This window comes from Eleutherodactylus coqui, chromosome 6, assembly GCF_035609145.1.
Source record: "Eleutherodactylus coqui strain aEleCoq1 chromosome 6, aEleCoq1.hap1, whole genome shotgun sequence".
NCBI classification, from domain to species: Eukaryota; Metazoa; Chordata; class Amphibia; order Anura; family Eleutherodactylidae; genus Eleutherodactylus; species Eleutherodactylus coqui.
In genome coordinates, this window is record NC_089842.1 from 39273474 (window position 1) to 39290104 (window position 16631).

Below are 16631 nucleotides of genomic sequence, written 5' to 3' on the forward strand. Positions count from 1 at the left end.
GTGGGTGAGTGGGGGGTTGCAGCAGGGAGTGGGGGGAGAGGGAGAGAGAGAGGGCTACCCCCCGCTCCGCCACACCGCCCCCCGGCACCCCCCGAATCTTTTCACCCGAGTACGGAAGTACTTGAAAATCGCGGTGCTCAATCGAGTAATTACTCGAAACGAGTATATTCGCTCATCTTTAGATGTAATCAATTAGTGTAAGGGTACTTCACGTGTAGCAGAATTGGTGCGAATATTGATGTGGATTTGCAACAGATTTCACCTCTTCATTTGAAAGAGTGAAAGCAGCTGCAGATCTGCGGCAAAATCTGCCCCAAATGTTATGGATTTTGATGCAGATCTGCGCCAAAATCTCTATGGAAAAATAAACTATGGATTTTGGTGCGGATCGACATCTAAATCGTTCGTGCGTGTGAACGTACCCTTATAAATTAAATTTATTTCTCGATAGTTTTAAAAAATAAAACCTACACTATACAACCACCTATCTAGCTAAAGAGTATAGGTGATTGTAATGTAAGGGGCTTCGCAGTACTTTCCTCTCTCCTCTGATTCAGAGGCTGTTACAGCGCTGTAATGCCAAGAAAGTTTGTTACTGCAATAAACTTTCCCAGCCAATGCTACAAGTGGCTGACAATCTGATGACATCATTGTGATGTGAACCAATCAGGTCCCGCTGTCGGCATCGGAACCGCGGGCTGTTAGTAAAATAGTGAAGAACATAAATTTATGTTGCTGCTGCACAGAGCCCAGCAAGCAGCAACATACATTTACAGCAGGCAGTGGTTAAATAGTAGAAGTGTGCTTTTTTTTTTTTCCTAACATTTCTGTTTTTTGCACTGTTTCTGTGCATTTTTATTGCGGATGTAAAACTGTTGTACAATAGGCGAGATTTATTAAGCAAATTGCTACAGAAAATACAGTATTTTGTGCAGCCTTATTTATACAGTGTTTTGATTTTTTAAAAATCTTTTTTACGCTTTTTCTTGACAGAATATCCTACTCCTCCCAATGTGACAATCAGTAAACTTCTCTACAGTCGGCACAGAACAGAGGTGGATCTGGAGTGGATGACTCAAGGAGCCGGAGACCTAACTGGCTTCAAGGTACAGCGACAAGCCAGCATCCGATCCGCCCCCATTCCTAAGAGATTCGTTCAAGCTGCTTCCTGGGACACAGTGGCCAATGATATTGAGCCCGAAATACGGGGGCACAAACTTGGAGGATTGGACCCTTCCATTGTATATGCCTTTAGGATACTGGCTGTCAACCATAAGACAACAGGATTTCCTTCTGAGGTGAAGACACCAGGTACAGTAATTGGCCGAATGCTCTGATGTCCATCGGTCTGGTGTACCCAATAACAGGGTATGATTAAAGGTTTACTTCTGTCAAGCCAATAATGACCATACTCCCTTCTTCTTATGCTTCAACCAGTGCCTGAATCTCCAGCATACAGGATATGACACGTGGTACTGTGCAGTTATTTGTGTAGCATTATGTTCCTATACATACATACTAATGCCTATACATACACATACTTCAAGTGTACTCTTCTTATGGTTAATCTCGGGGATTTACTAAAGAGTCTAGTAGGTGGGCACAGACACATGACCTTCCTCCTTGCTTCTAATTTCCTCAGTGGTCGGGAAAGCGCTACAGCAATATATAGGGTGTGCCTGATTTCTGGCCACATGGCAACTGTGATTGGACCTCATACTTTGTAAAGCCAGGTTTACACTACTGGGCAAGTGGCTTTTCGACTCCCAAATGTGGGTCAAGGATGGGTGAAAACTAATAGAAGAGTGGGGTCCAACCACTGGGACCCCCACCAATTTCGAGAACAGGGGGTTCCCGTTTCCCCATTTATTCTCACTTCCAAGTTGCTTTTCCAGCCGGCAATGACGTTAAAGAATGGAACACATGCACAGCCGCTGCTCCATTCATCTCAATGAAGCTGATGGAAATAGTTGAGTTCTCAGCTATCTTCAGCAGTCTTGTTGGAAGTGAATGGAACGGCACTGCGCATGCGCAACTACCACTTCATTCAATCTTAGGCTTGTAATAAGAAGAAATGGTGAAACCGAACCCTCCATTCTTGGGATCAGTGGCGGTCACAACCCCACCAATCTAAGTTTTCAAGCATCCAGTGGATGGAAGAAAACTTGAGAACGTTTCCCATCTCAGGAATACCCCTTCAACTTGGTACCAATGTAGCTCAGAAAATACCTGGATAATCTGATGTACACTTGTTGTTAGGGAGTCACTGCCTGACAACCTTATTTTAAAGACACCGGTTGTTAGGCAACATATCCCTAGCAACCTGACTGTCTGAACTGACTCTCAGCTTAGTGCCAGGTTGGTACTGTGCTGTATGCAGAGAAGGAAAGTCAGATGGAAAGTATTAAGGGTTGTACAACGGGAAGTTGGAGTGTGCTATAGAGTAAAGGTATGTACCCCCATATGATAAGTTATAATTCATAACTCAATACTCTTCAATAGATACTCAAAATTTTCATTATTACATTCCCGGCTGTTGATTTCACGTAAATTAATTCAGCAGTCGTTAATTTCTTATTTCTAGAAATGGATACAGCGACTTGGGGATGATAGGATGTTTCATCCCTCCTGGAATTAGTTCATAGTCACTGAAAGAAGAGAGAACAGGTATGACCTAATGATTAGAGATGAGCGAGCATACTCGGTAAGGCAATATACTTGAGAGAGCATCGCCTTTTTCGAGTACCTGCTGGCTCGTCCCTGAAGATTCGGGAGGACCGCGGGGGTGAGCAGAGGGGATCGGGAGGGAGAGAGAGAGAGAGGGATCTCTCTCACTCTCCTCCCTGCTCCCCCTCACTGCACCGCGCCGCCCCCCGACCCCCACGGCCCCTCCGAATCTTCAGGGACGAGCCAGCAGGTACTCGAAAAAGGCGATGCTCTCTCGAGTATATCGCCTTACCGAGTATGCTCGCTCATCTCTACTAATGATCAAAAATGAAGCTTTTAATTGCGCGCTTGCATTTCTGGCAGGTGAAGTTTGGCTTTTCCTCTATTAGATCTATAAACATACGGCTACTCTGCCCTTCCATGTTTATGTCCACTTTTAAACTTCTAAAAGTGGACATAAATACTAAGTGTAAAACGTTGTGCACAGTCTGGCGATGTCCTCCAAGTAGCTAGACCCAGCAATCTTTTCACTCACTGCGACTCTTCACTCTTCCCAGAATGCATCGGGAATATGCAAATTATCTTCGTGGAGCTCCAATCTCTGTACTGTACTGGTATCATCTAGAGAATATGATCAGTGCCTCAGCCAGCCTTAGGTTACACAGCACACAGTGCATCATAAGACACTTCAGCGTGACCTCCTGACACTAATTACAGCATGACCCACTGCGAGGAACACCATAAAACAGGGGAGGCCGGGGGACAAGAAATCCAAGATGGCACCAGGAGCCGAGGCCCGCTTATCAAAGACTGCCCGGGGCAGAGACTTGGCTGCTAAGGAGAGGAAAACTGCCAGAACACCAAGAACCCTCCATGCGGAACAGTGGCATGGAGCGAGAGGAGAGCTACAGTCCTTACTGATTAAACTCCTTTACTTTAAGGCCTCATGTCCACGGGGAAAATCAGATCCGCTGCAGATTCTACATGGAGAATCTGCAGCGGGTCCCTCCTGCCCCGCGGACATGAGCACTGAAAATAGAAATTTAAAAGCATTTACCTTTCCGTAGCGGGCGGCGAAGGTCAGCTGTTCCTCACGGCCGGATCTTCATTTTCGGCCGGCGGATGAATTCCTGACGCCGGCGGCACGTCGCCGGCACGTCGTCGACGTGCCGCGCGCATGCGCCGGGCACATCCGCCGAGCCGAAGCAAGGGAGATGCGGCCGTGAGGAAGAGCAGAGCTTCGCGGTCCGCTGCGGGTGAGTAAATGCTTTTAATTCCTATTTTAGGTCTCCCGCGGATCCGGACGGCTTCCATAGGCTTCAATAGAAGCCCGCGGGAGCCGTCCCCGCGGGAGACCCGCATGAAAATGGAGCATGCTCCAGATTTTTTCATGCTCCATTTTTTTTTAAATGCCTTTTATTGACGATCCGCGGGTATTTATCTACCCGCGGGTGGTCAATGCATCCCTATGGGGTGCGGATCCGCGCGCGGGAGATCCGCTGCGGATTTTAAATCACATTTTGCCCGTGGACATGAGCCCTAAGGACTCACACCCACTTGCGTTTTTATAACGCTGTGATATCGCTGCGTTTTTTTAACGCAAATGTTAATGGGACTTTCTAATGTTAAAAACACATTGCACAAAAACCACATCAAACTTGCGATGCGTTTTTAACATTAGAAAGTCCCATTAACATTCGCATTTAAAAAACGCTGCCATATCACAGCGTTAAAAAAAAAACGTAAGTGGGTAGGAGCCCTAAGGATCGTGACATAATTCTGTGGAAAGTCCATCAAATGATCACATATCAGTGGATGGCGCCAAAATATCCCTTTCCCCTGATTTCTCCATGAAATTACAGAAAACGTGTACAGTCTTTCAGGATATGAAGTGACAACTGCACAATAATATTCATGTCCAATATGTTGGCAGTAACTGAAACCAGATCCCTGGAGATGGCTTGGACTTCACCCAGATACACAGGATTGTTTTTTTTCTCTTCCTATTCTGATGAACAAGATGCTTTTCGGAACTGGATCACAGTTTTCTCCATGTCCAGAGCTACGGAGAACGGGTACCCCAACCTGTTAGGGACTTTACAGGTTCTACTATCGAACTCTGGGCACAGACTGGTGGTATGGGTTTGGCCCCCAAGTTGCAGCTGGCACAGTGTGGTATTGTTAAAAAAAAAAAAGAAAAAACCCTTGTGTGGCTTGGCACGTCCTAAACTTTGAACTCCAGGCACGGACTTGTGGAGCAGGCATGGCCCCTGAGCTGCAATAGGGACCCCCAAAAAAACTATTTTTAGGTAGTTTGGTTTTATTCCAGTTGACTTGGTTTTTAGTATGTTTTGGTTAGTTATTTATTTTAGTATTTATGCTACTGTTTAATTTTATTTGTGTTTGGTTTCAGTATGGTTCAGCTGGACCTGGGAGTTTGAGTTTCTATAGTTTTATGCTCTTTTCGGTATATTGTGTTTTAGGTATATTGTGTTATATGTGTTATATGTTGAGTATGTGTGTGTGTGAGTACACAGCAGTGGGAAAAACTCCAGGAATGGGTATCTATTGACTGTTCCTTTTGTTTGTGGATCATGGACCATGGGTGAAGGGCCTTATCCTGTTGTATACAGTTATTTTGTTGTTGTTGTTGTTACCGTATAAAATTTTTGTTACATTTTCTACTTTTTTGATAAAAGATCTTTAGGTTCTACCATTTGGTGTAAGGGGGTGTTTGAGTTTGTTTGTTTTTTTTTCTTCCCTCCTATTTCAGCAATATTTTATCTGTGGTCTGGATTCATGTATTGGGGCTTAATCAATTGAATTTGGGGTAATGCTATATCCTGCCACTTTTTCACTATTTACACATGGCTAAGAAATATACTGTTATTTTCTGGAATATGTGGGGAATTGGGGGGGAGGGACTCCTTTATTTCATTGCATTATTTCAGGCAGTGAAACAATACCATCATCTTGTGATGTGTTTGCAGGTTAAGGAAGATGGAACAATACCTCTGCAGCGACATCTATTGGATGGCAGTATTATTGCAATCAATGTCAGGCCCTTTAAACAAGTCTTTATAACAATGATTGAGAATTGACTGCAAGTCAGAAATCCATACACAGACAGCTGTTTCGGGGGTTTGCCCCTCATCAGTGTGCGGTATTTTTCTGGCTTGGATAGTGAGAGGCCTATAGATGTGGGTTGGGAAAGGTATTATTTCTCCTTAAGGAGAGCACCTAGAAGGTGTGTGGAAACACCTAGGAGGTGAGTGCGGAGGCTTATAAGCCCATGCAAGCTCCTCTGGAATATATATGCAAATAAGGAAGTTGGACAAAAATACCTCTGCAGCGCCACTTAATCCGAGATACCTTACCACTGTCTGCAGAACCTGGGTGAGAAATAGTTATCATGCAACACACGTGAGGTATTCTAGAGTTAGGGTGCTTCTACATAGGACGATCTGTCAGGCAACAGATGCCCTACAGGTTGTCCAAGCAATAATTGTTCCTGTGCATCGCTGATTGAATTGAGGTGCGGCGGTGAATGGAGACGGAGCGAGGCCAGGGATAAATCTGGCCCACCCGCCTCCAATCACAGTAAACCAGCAGTTGTTCGGTTTTTTGTATGCAGAGACTGAATGAGAAGTGAAAGACTTCTCATTCGTCATTCATTCGGTGCATGCATTTACACTGAACAATAATAGCTCAGTTCTTCGCTGGATCATGGGAGCGCGAACGATCATTCCATGTAAAAGCACCTTTAGTATACAGTGGTGCCTTGGATTAAGAGTTTAATTAGCTCCGTGACGGAGCTCTTAACCCAAAACACTCATAAGTCAAATCAATTTTCCCCATTGAAATGAATGGAAAAGCCATTAACCTGTTCCTGATCGCGAAGCTCACCCACTGATTTCAATTGGGATGCGGTTGCCCCATTTGAAAACAATAGGATGCCGACACCCCTGCAGTGATTTTCGGGGAAGGACTGTAAATATAAGCCCTTCCCTGAAAATCATCCCTAGCTGTAGTAAAAAAAATAAAATATATATATACTCACCTGTCTGCCCCTGCCATTTGTTCTACCTACACTGCTCTGAAGCTTTTCAGCAGGTGGGTATTTAAGTATTAGGAAACAGAATGTGGGGTGATAATGAGGTACAGGGGCAGAAAATGTTTAAGATAGACAAAGTGGAAGGTGAGAAGTGCTGTAGGGAGCAGCAGGGGGCATATTGTGGGGGTCAGGCATTAGATCACGAGGTTTTGTATGCCTCCCTGAAGAGGTGCGTTTTTAAGGCGCATCTGAAGTTCTGTGCATCGGGGATTGTCCGGATGTTTTGGGGTAGAGCGTTCTAGGGGACTGGTGCTGCTTTAGAGAGGTCCTGGAGGCAAGCATGTGAGGATGGTATTAGAGGGGCGTTTAATCTCAATGTGTTTGCTGATCAGAGTGTGCGGGCTGGGTGGTGTACGGACAGGAGGGAGGCGATGTATTGTGGCGCGGCGCTGTGGAAAGCTTTGTGGGTGAGGGTGATGAGTTTGAATTTAGTTCTGCAGTGGATGGGTAGCTAATGCAGTGACTGGCACAGGGCAGAGGCATCCGAATAGCGGCTGGACAGGAAGATGAGTCTAGCTGCCACATTTAGTATGGATTGGAGAGCGGAGAGTCTGGTGCGGGGAAGGTCAATGAGCAGCAAGTTACAATAATCAAGTCAGTAATGGATGAGGGTGACAACGAGTGTCTTTAGCGTGTCCGTGATGAGAAAAGGATGGATTTTAGCAATATTTCTGAGGTGCAGGTGGCATGTTTGGACCAGGGATTTGATGTGGGGGGTGAAGGAGAGGTCAGAGTCCAGTGTGACCCCAAGACAGCGGGCTTGCTGTTTGGGGGTTATTATGATTCCAGACACTAGAAGGAAGATGTTAGGGGGAGGTTGGTTGGAAGGTGGAAAGACAATCATCAGAGGTATATTTTGTCCTAAACTACCAATCGACAGATATATGTGGGAGGCAATGAGGGTCTATCTTAGAGGCATCCTTATTTCAAAATATTAGCAGAATTAAGTGGTTAGTGGGCTCATGTATCTTGGCCAACATCCAACCAATGCCTTGCATTTATTATCTATCATTCACATGCAGTGTGGCATTAAGACTCCAGGGGGAGCCCAGGGTGGCAGTACCAATGTGGTTCACTGATGGATATGCAGGGCGACCCGCCGAATTATCGTGGCGTCATTAATAGGTTGCTGGTCTGCATGGTGAACTACATATATTAGAATGGTCTGGCACACTGTATCCACTATGTGTGGGAGTGTACACCAAGCATCCACCCCCCTCATTATCAGGAGGCAGTGTGAGTGGGTGTCTTATCGGTGTCCTCACAGGTGTTATTGGCTCCTCCATTTGGTAGTCAGCTACCTGCATGGTGAGAGGAGGATGCATCTATATGCACTCCTCAGTCAGTAAGTAATGGCCATTTTCTGTGATTGTTTTTAATTCTTGATTTCCCCTTCTGTGATGCATTTATAACAGAGTTAAGAGAAGGTGAAGAAAACTGGGGCAAAAACTTCAGAAAAAAAATCTAGTAGAAACTGAATCCATTGTTGCATGTAATTGATCCTCAGATGCCCTCTCAGGGGGCAATAAATCAATATGTCTTAGAGACCAATAAGAGAGGCTTTATGCTTCCAACTTAATTTGAAACAACTGCTCCCTCTAGTGCGAAATGGGTTGAAGCCCTGAACACCCTCATGAGATATGAGGAAATGAAAAACAATGAAAAAAACTCTTTCTCCGGGTTCTGTGCCACTTAGCAGCCATGGGTGCAGATTCAAACCTCAAAGAGATTTTGAAGTTGGATAAGTCAGGTAGCATACAACCTATAATGATTATAGTCCATCTTAGATTAAAAAGAGTTAGAGTTACGTCCATCCAGTGCACTAAAACACCACGCCTCAGCACAGACGCACGAAGGTGTCCTGATAAAACCGCAACAGCTCTCATAATGTTGCATAGACCAATTACACCTCTTCAGGTAAAAATGGAAGGAACCCTGTTCCATACGAATCAGGGAAAGTGGGGAACCCCTGCCTAAAAGCAGGGTGATTGTCCTGATAAGGACAGCCCCACTGTCTTTATCTGGGACCCTGCTATCCGTGATTAGGAACCTGGAGAGAAGTACAAAACACAAGACAGGACACTGTTCACACACACTGAACACAGAACTAGACTGTTCACACCTCATGTCTGGCCACCTGCATGTCACTATTCATACCAACACACCAGATTATGCACACCACACAGAACAGGATTGTGCATAGAGCCCATGTCTGGCCACTTGCACAGACATACAAAACAAGTCACTGTTCACACATAACACATGGTAATGCATACCACATTGAACAGGAACCCCACCCAGAGCTCACATGCATACAGATAGTAAACCATAGCTAGTCCAAGTGTCTTCACACCAGGGGGATAGAGAGGCAGCCTCTGTGCTGATATACTAGGAACAGTCATCACCCATCTGACACACACGTAAGACATCAGACGTCTGGAGGTCGCACCTGCTAAGGGATAGGGAGAAACCTGTTGGTGTGTGCACCTGCACAGTCACTGTACCACACACTACTCGATGCACACACCCCAGAACGCAAGGAGGGGAGGGACAACAGGTGTCCAGACCGTCCTCAGGGAAGGTGAGAGAGGACTACAGACAAGCATGCATAACACCAGCTCTGAGTGGGATTAACACAGAATGCATCAACAGAGTAAAATGATCAGCATCTTCTACCAAGAGATGCTGTTATTTATGTGCGGCAGACCAGAGGGGATTGGCTGGTAAAACACCACACTCAGCCAGCCCAATTAACCCTCACCTGTGAAGCTGTGCTCATGGAAACCTGTAGAACCACAGGTCCTAGACGCACAACCTAACAGTTAGATATGTCTAGATACTCTCGACCCCTCCTTATTTGCTTCCCTCTTTCCCTACTCCGTCTGTTCTATATACCCTGGGTTGTTTGGGTGTAGTTGACTGTTTTTTTGTGACAGTACTTATTTTATACAAAACCAACAGTGGTGTTTATTTCTGTTCTCCAGGCCTGGGTTGGTCCGGGTGGATGTCTACTAAATTGTATGGTTTATATGCTTCATATATACTTATATCAAATTTGATGTTGGCTGTCTAATAAAATACTTTTGAACATAAACTTAATTTAAAAAGGGGAAGGGGGGGCAGTGCATATGCTGGCGGTAATTGCATGACTGCAGTGGGCTCTTCATATATATTTGGACTTCGAAATACTTCAGGGACCTTAGGTACTACTACTGCTGCGATTAGGGAGGCATCACACAATCTCTATGCCTCTCTGTATTCCTCCAAAATTCAAAAAAGTGCAGATCAAATTGCTCATTACTAGAGATGAGCGAGCACCAAAATGCTTGAGTGCTCATTACTCAAGTCGAACTTTCAGTGATGCTCGAGAGTTCGTTTCGAGTAACGAACCCCATTGAAGTCAATGGGCGACTCGAGCATTTTTGTATATGACTGGTGCTCCGCTAAGGTTTTAATTTGTGAAAATCTTAGCAAATCACCAAAGTCATGTAAAAAACACAGAAATGGATAAAGTAGGCAAGGAGCAACATGCAGGGCTGCATTTCGGGCTCCGAGGTCTCACTATTAAGCCACAATAGTGGCAAGAGTGAGACACTCCCCCCCCCCCCCCCCACTGTCAGCATAATGATCGTTCTTCTCTGCCACAGCTGTAACAGCTGTGGCAGAGAAGAACGATGTTAGCCCATTGAATTCAATGAAGCCGGCAATACAGCCGCCTCCATTGAAAGCAATGGGCTGCCAGCGAGCGCGGGATGAATTTTCGGGAAGGGCTTAAAAATATAAGCCCTTACCTGAAAAAGAAAGATTTTAGTGTAAAAAAGAATAAAAATGCAGGCATTCTCTTCAATGGAGCCGCTGCTGCTGCCGGCAACTCCATTGAAGACAATTGTCCGCTGGCACACCTGAGTTCTTTTTCAGGGAAGGGCTTTACATATAAGCCATTCCCTGGAAATGAATTAAAAGTGATTTAAAAAACAAAAAAAATAGATACTCACCTCCCTTCAGCTGCTGGGGCACAGCCTCGTCTTCTCCTGCTGTCCCCTGCACTGTGGTGCTGAACTGCTGTCATTCAGCTGAGAGCTGCACTGAGCCAATCAGAGGCAGCATTCACTCACCCATTCATGAATTCATGAATGGGTGTGAGTGAGATCTGCCTCTGATTGGTCAGGCTGTGACCAATCAGAGACAGCTCATTCAGCAGGCGGGGATTTTAAATCCCCGCCTGCTGAATACTACAGAGAGCAGTTCAGGAGAACTGCCAGCTGGCCGCAGCTGAACTCCGTCTGCCGGGCCCAGGTGAGTGTATATATATTTTTTTTTATTTTTACACATTTCTGGATGAATTGCAGGGAAGGGCTTATATATTTAAGCCCTTCCCGAAAATTCATTGTGCCATCGCCGGCAGCCCATTGCTTTCAATGGAGCCGGCTGTATTGCCGGCTCCATTGAATTCAATGGGCTAACATCGTTCTGCCGGGACAAGGTGAGTATATTTTTTTTTTACTTTTTACACATTTTAGGATGATTTTCAGGTAAGGGCTTATATTTTTAAGCCCTTTCCGAAAATTCATCCCGCGCTAGCCGGCAGCCCATTGCTTTCAATGGAGCCGGCTGTATTGCCGCTCCATTGAATTCAATGGTCAGTGCTCGTTTAATCGAGACGAGCACCTCGAGCACCCTAATACTCGAACGAGCATCAAGCTCGGACGAGTATGGTCGCTCATCTCTACTCATTACCTCAATACTCGTGTAGTGTACCGGAATAGTATGCTCCATAAAGCCCTTCGTGTACTGCCTTTATGTATGTGAGTTTATTGTTTGCTTGTTTGTCAACCACACTATGTCTCAAAGTCACCACAAACTAGGTTCTGTGTATAGTACAGGTATCCAGAAGATAGGCAGCCTGTAATTAGTGGATAAAGTCCTATGCATGGGTTGGCTGAGAGGAGCTGGTATAAGAGAAGAAAGGAGGAGTCTAGACCCAGCTGAGTAGGGGAGTGGAGAGGAGTTCAGTCTAGGAGTCAGAGAGAAGTAGTAACATCAGGAGGAAGCCAGTGCGGTGGGAAGGAGAAAAGTGTGAGTACATAAGTTGCATAATACTTGAGAAATAAAGGAAAAAAGATTCAGTATAATGAAGAACGTTATAGAGAGGAGAAGTTTATTAAGATAAGAAGGATATAGAACAAAGGGTTGTATTAAGAGAAAAAAAGCTATAAAGGCAAGAGGCTATATATATATAAAGTTGGTTAGAGATTGAAGATTACAGAAAGAAGGATAGAGAAAGATGAACAAATAAAGGAAAGAAAGGAACGTTAACTAACTGAAGGAAAAACTTCATACTTAAAAAGCTAGAAGACTAAGAGTGAGAAAGAAGCAGGAGGGCAAACAATAGTGTACAGAGAGGATTCTTGTGCTTTTTCAACAAAGAGTACAAATATGGTTTCTGCACTTAATACCTGCATATGTACAGATATGTATTTCAAAAAGAAAGTCTACTTCAAGATATAAAGTAATGCTATGTGTATGAAATATGGAAGTTTCTTCTCTTTAAGGAAATAAACTGAATTATGGTTTCACCGTTCATCCCAACTCCTGGAGTCCCTTCCTACCACCGTAACATCTGCACCGAGGTACCACACTACACTCCAGGGGAACGGACAAATTACTTTTATTTTATTTTTCTCATTTTCATTATTATTTTGTCTGGTGCAGCTCTAGGCCTCTATACGGAATGGCGTCACAAACTTTACAAATTACCATCTTACCTTATCCGACTTTACAGGTAGCTCAAACAGCCAAAAACTAACTTATTACTTTTTCAACTGCATACCACCTTCCGCTAGTGAGTGAAAGCAGTGGAGCCACCGTAATAACCACCATTATTGCTGCCAACCCCACTGCAGTCTGGCGTGTTGCACTCGTCTATATCTCTGTCTCATTTAACCAATAAGCAGAGAGAATTCCTGGATGCACCTATACTTTTGGAGGAATTGCAGGAGGCTGTGAAGTCACAGGCATATCGTGACTGGTTGTACCCATGCCTGTATATGATTATGGTGATTTATTATCTCAGCCATTCACTAGCTGATACCAGCACAGTATGTACCTGGGTACAGTGTATAACCCTCATATATTGTTCTCCTGTGATGCCTTAATTATCTCATTTATATCATGTAATTCATTTTTGATCATTAGTAGTGATGAGCGAGCATACTCGCTAAGCGCAATTGCTCAAGCGAGCATTGCCCTTAGCGAGTACCTGCCCGCTCGAGAGAAAAGGTTCGGGTGTCGGCAGAGGGCAGGGAGCTGCAGGGGAGAGCAGGGAGGAACGGAGGGGAGATCTCTCTCTCCCTCTCTCCCCCCCGCTCCCCCCTGCTGACTGTCGCGACTCAACGCTCCCCCGCGCCAGCACCCGAACCTTTTCTCTCGAGCGAGCAGGTACTCGCTAAGGGCAATGCTCGATCGAGTAATTGCCCTTAGCAAGTATGCTCGCTCATCTCTAATCATTAGTCATACCTGTTCCATCTTCTCTTAGCAACTATGAACAAAGCCCAGGAGGCTCGAAATATCCTATTCCCCAAATCGCAGTATATACTTCTCCCAATTAGAAATTGTTGATTGACGAATTAATTTATGTGAAATCTACAGTGTGGGAACTAATAATAAAAATCCTGTGCATCCATTGGAGAGTTCTGTGCTGTGCATCTGGATTTACCATACGTAGGAAAGGTAAAAAGCAGCTTGACCACCATCTATGACCAAGTCCCACCTATGGCTGCTTTATGAATCCGTTTTTTTCCATAAGGAATGATTTATGAATTAGCTGTGGAAAATTATAATAACTTTCCCTTCAGAAATACATATTTATTACACATTAGTACAATTTGTTTCCTTCCAGCTGACCCTCCGAATAACGTCTACCCCGCTGCTATTGGAGCTGGCTTTGCCGGTATGTTAGTGGCAACTGTGGTCAGTCTTCTGGTTTTCCAATATATTGTCCGGAACCGTGAAAACAACCCACGTGAGTCTTGTCAACTACAACCTTTACTTGATTCCTACTAGTATTGTCCTATCGTTGCTGGTATGTAAGTAGTATAAATTACACTTAGGGTTTATTCACTTGTCAGGTTTTTCAGCAGTATCTTGTAAGCCAAAACCAGAAGTGGAACGTATAGAGAAAGTATAATGGAAAGATTTGTAATTCTTCCATATTTTGGACCAACTATTGGTTTTGGCTTTCAAAATACTGATGTGTGAATAAGCTCTTAAAGTTGAACTCCTCCTTGATAACCGCAGACACTTCAGCTAAATGGTATTACATACAGTTAGAGCTTCTTCAGATGAATGCATCCACAAGTACGCTCGCCGCTACGGAGCGTATTTGTGCATGAACCAGTCAAAAGTATTTTTTTTTAATTTACACTTTACATTTAAACTCTCTGTTATTACGTGTAGGAAAAAAAAGCAGAAAAATGGGGCCTGACCTATTTTTTTCTTGCGCGTAGGAATATCGCGTGAGAAACACGCCTGTGAAAATAAAATGGAAATCAATAGAATCGCTTATTCACGTTTTGCGTCCCAAAAAAAGCTTTGCATCGATTCTGTGAAATTCCGATCATCCTGTGCATATTTCCCGTGCAATATAGGATTGGAAGTGTTTCCTGTTGATTTCAATGGGAAACCTCGCAGCGCACTGGCATGTACATCACACGGCATGCAATGTATTTAAGGTATCATTGAAATCAATGGGTGGTGTGTTCCGAGGAACGCGAAAAAATAGGACATGCAGCGCTTTTTTTTTTTTCCCCTCGCATCATCACTGTGTGGGAAAACATCACTCATGTGTATGACACCATTCAAAAGAATGGAGTTAATATTCGCGCAAAGCACAACATTTGTGCAAGATTCACGCTGGCGTGACAGTAGCCTTAGAGAATCTATGTCTAGTTCTCTTCTTGGAACTTGTAGTGTTAATTCTGTTTGCTGACGACGCGCTTCCTGTCTGGGTGACTACAATTTGAGCTTTCGTAGCATGGACATGAGTAGTTACAAAAAGGGGTGTACGTGCCACAGAGAAGGGGGAACCAAGCCCAAGCCAACGTTAAATTCTTCTTTCTTTGAGTTTTGTGAACCCATACTGAAGTTGCTAAACACTTGAGGGGAAATGGCCTGAGACAGAGAACAAAAGACACTCCTTCCTTCCGTCCGTGTGAGAGTATCAGTTGCAACTTTTTCACCGCCTGTCTAAAAGTAGCAGCATGTCCTATTTTGGGCCTTATTATGGACCGGAATAGCCCATTGAAGTCAATGGGATTGCGTAAATACACAATGAATATGATTGATATATACGTATTCACTATGTATTTATTAGAGATGAGCGAGCGTACTCGCTAAGGCAAACTACTCGAGCGAGTAGTGTCTTATGCGAGTACCTGCCCGCTCATCTCTAAAGATTCGGGTGCCGGCGGGGGAGAGTGGTGAGTTGCGGGAGTGAGCAGGGAGGAGCGGGGGGAAAGAGTGAGAGAGAGATCTCCCCCCCCCGTTCCTCCCCGCTCTCCCCTGCCGCTCCCCGCTCCCCCGCCGACACTCAAATCTTTAGAGATGAGTGGGCAGGTACTCGCATAAGGCACTACTCGCTCGAGTAGTTTGCCTTAGTGAGTATGCTCGCTCATCTCTATTATTTATGCATTAAAACAATGGGACCATCTTGTATTTTTTGCATGCATAAATACAGTGATTGTGCACACAAAAAAAACTGCTACATGTCTAAATGCACATTGAATAAACAGAGTTTTGCTCCTTGAATACGCAGCATATTCATGGACTGAAACTAAATACGGCCATGTGAATGAGCCTTTACATGGTATCTGCAGACTGTGAGAGAGACTTAGTGCAGTTACTGTGGATAGGCGTTATGTAGAATAATATCTGATATTTTGTAACATATTGTCTTTTTTATATCTCCCTGTCCAGGATTGCACGATTTGTTCTTTAGACCGTAAGTAAATTATACTTCCATATTATATGAATAATAATCAAAAGCTTTGAAACCAAGTTTGTTGCTCTTTTTTCTAAATGATCTGGAGGAGTGAAATGAGGGAAAACTAATCAGATTTACAGATGACACAAAGCTAGGAGGGATAACTTAAGGCCCATTTAGATGGGACGAGTGTCAGGCAAACAATGCCCGACACTCGTCCCTGCACATACTCGCTCCCATGCTGCTGCATGGCAGCTAGTATCGCTGGCTCACAGCGGGGAGGCTGTAGGAGATTTATCTCCTTTCGCTCCCCGCCCCTCTTCATTGACATAACATAGCGGCTGCTCAGTACTGAACGGCTGCTATTTACATTGAACGATCAGCGATCAGCTGATCGTCCATCGTTTATGCAGCATAAATGGGCCCATCAAATGGGCCTTAATACTAGAGAAGAGCGAGAGAGGATTCAAAAAGATCTATATAAGTGTTAGTGCAAACCAATATTTGCTATACAATATGCTATTGGGGTCCAAATTCTTAGTTTGTTAGAGGTAAGCTGAGCTCAGGAGACTAACATTGAATCACACAGCATGGGATGTGATCCAAAGTAATCTGTTTATTCAGTGACAAACGACAGGTTTTATAGGGTCACATGTTCCATTACAATAATTCAAATCTATTATAATTCATTTGTTACCATTGGTCAAAGAAATATAAACAAAATATAAATATACAAGATAAGGGATTTAGGCTGGGTTCACACAGGGCGGATTCCCGTCGGAAATCTCGCGGTTTGGCCTCAGCAAAAACCGCGAGATTTCCGCCGGGAGAACCGCTGCGGTTTAAGCCGCGGCAGCTTTGAAGCGGCCC

The 16631-nt window shown here is 44.4% G+C and overlaps 1 protein-coding gene across 1 annotated transcript in view; it reads left to right on the forward strand.

The window, feature by feature from the left end:
- Positions 1 to 13967, forward strand: part of VSIG10L2 (V-set and immunoglobulin domain containing 10 like 2) — a 42902-nt gene extending 28935 nt beyond the window's left edge. Inside the window, exons 10-12 of the mRNA XM_066609285.1 lie at positions 994 to 1311; positions 13680 to 13802; positions 13909 to 13967. Coding sequence (XP_066465382.1) covers positions 994 to 1311; positions 13680 to 13802; positions 13909 to 13967 — 500 coding nt within the window. The remainder of the gene's footprint in view (positions 1 to 993; positions 1312 to 13679; positions 13803 to 13908) is intronic.
- The last annotated feature ends 2664 nt before the right edge of the window (positions 13968 to 16631 follow it).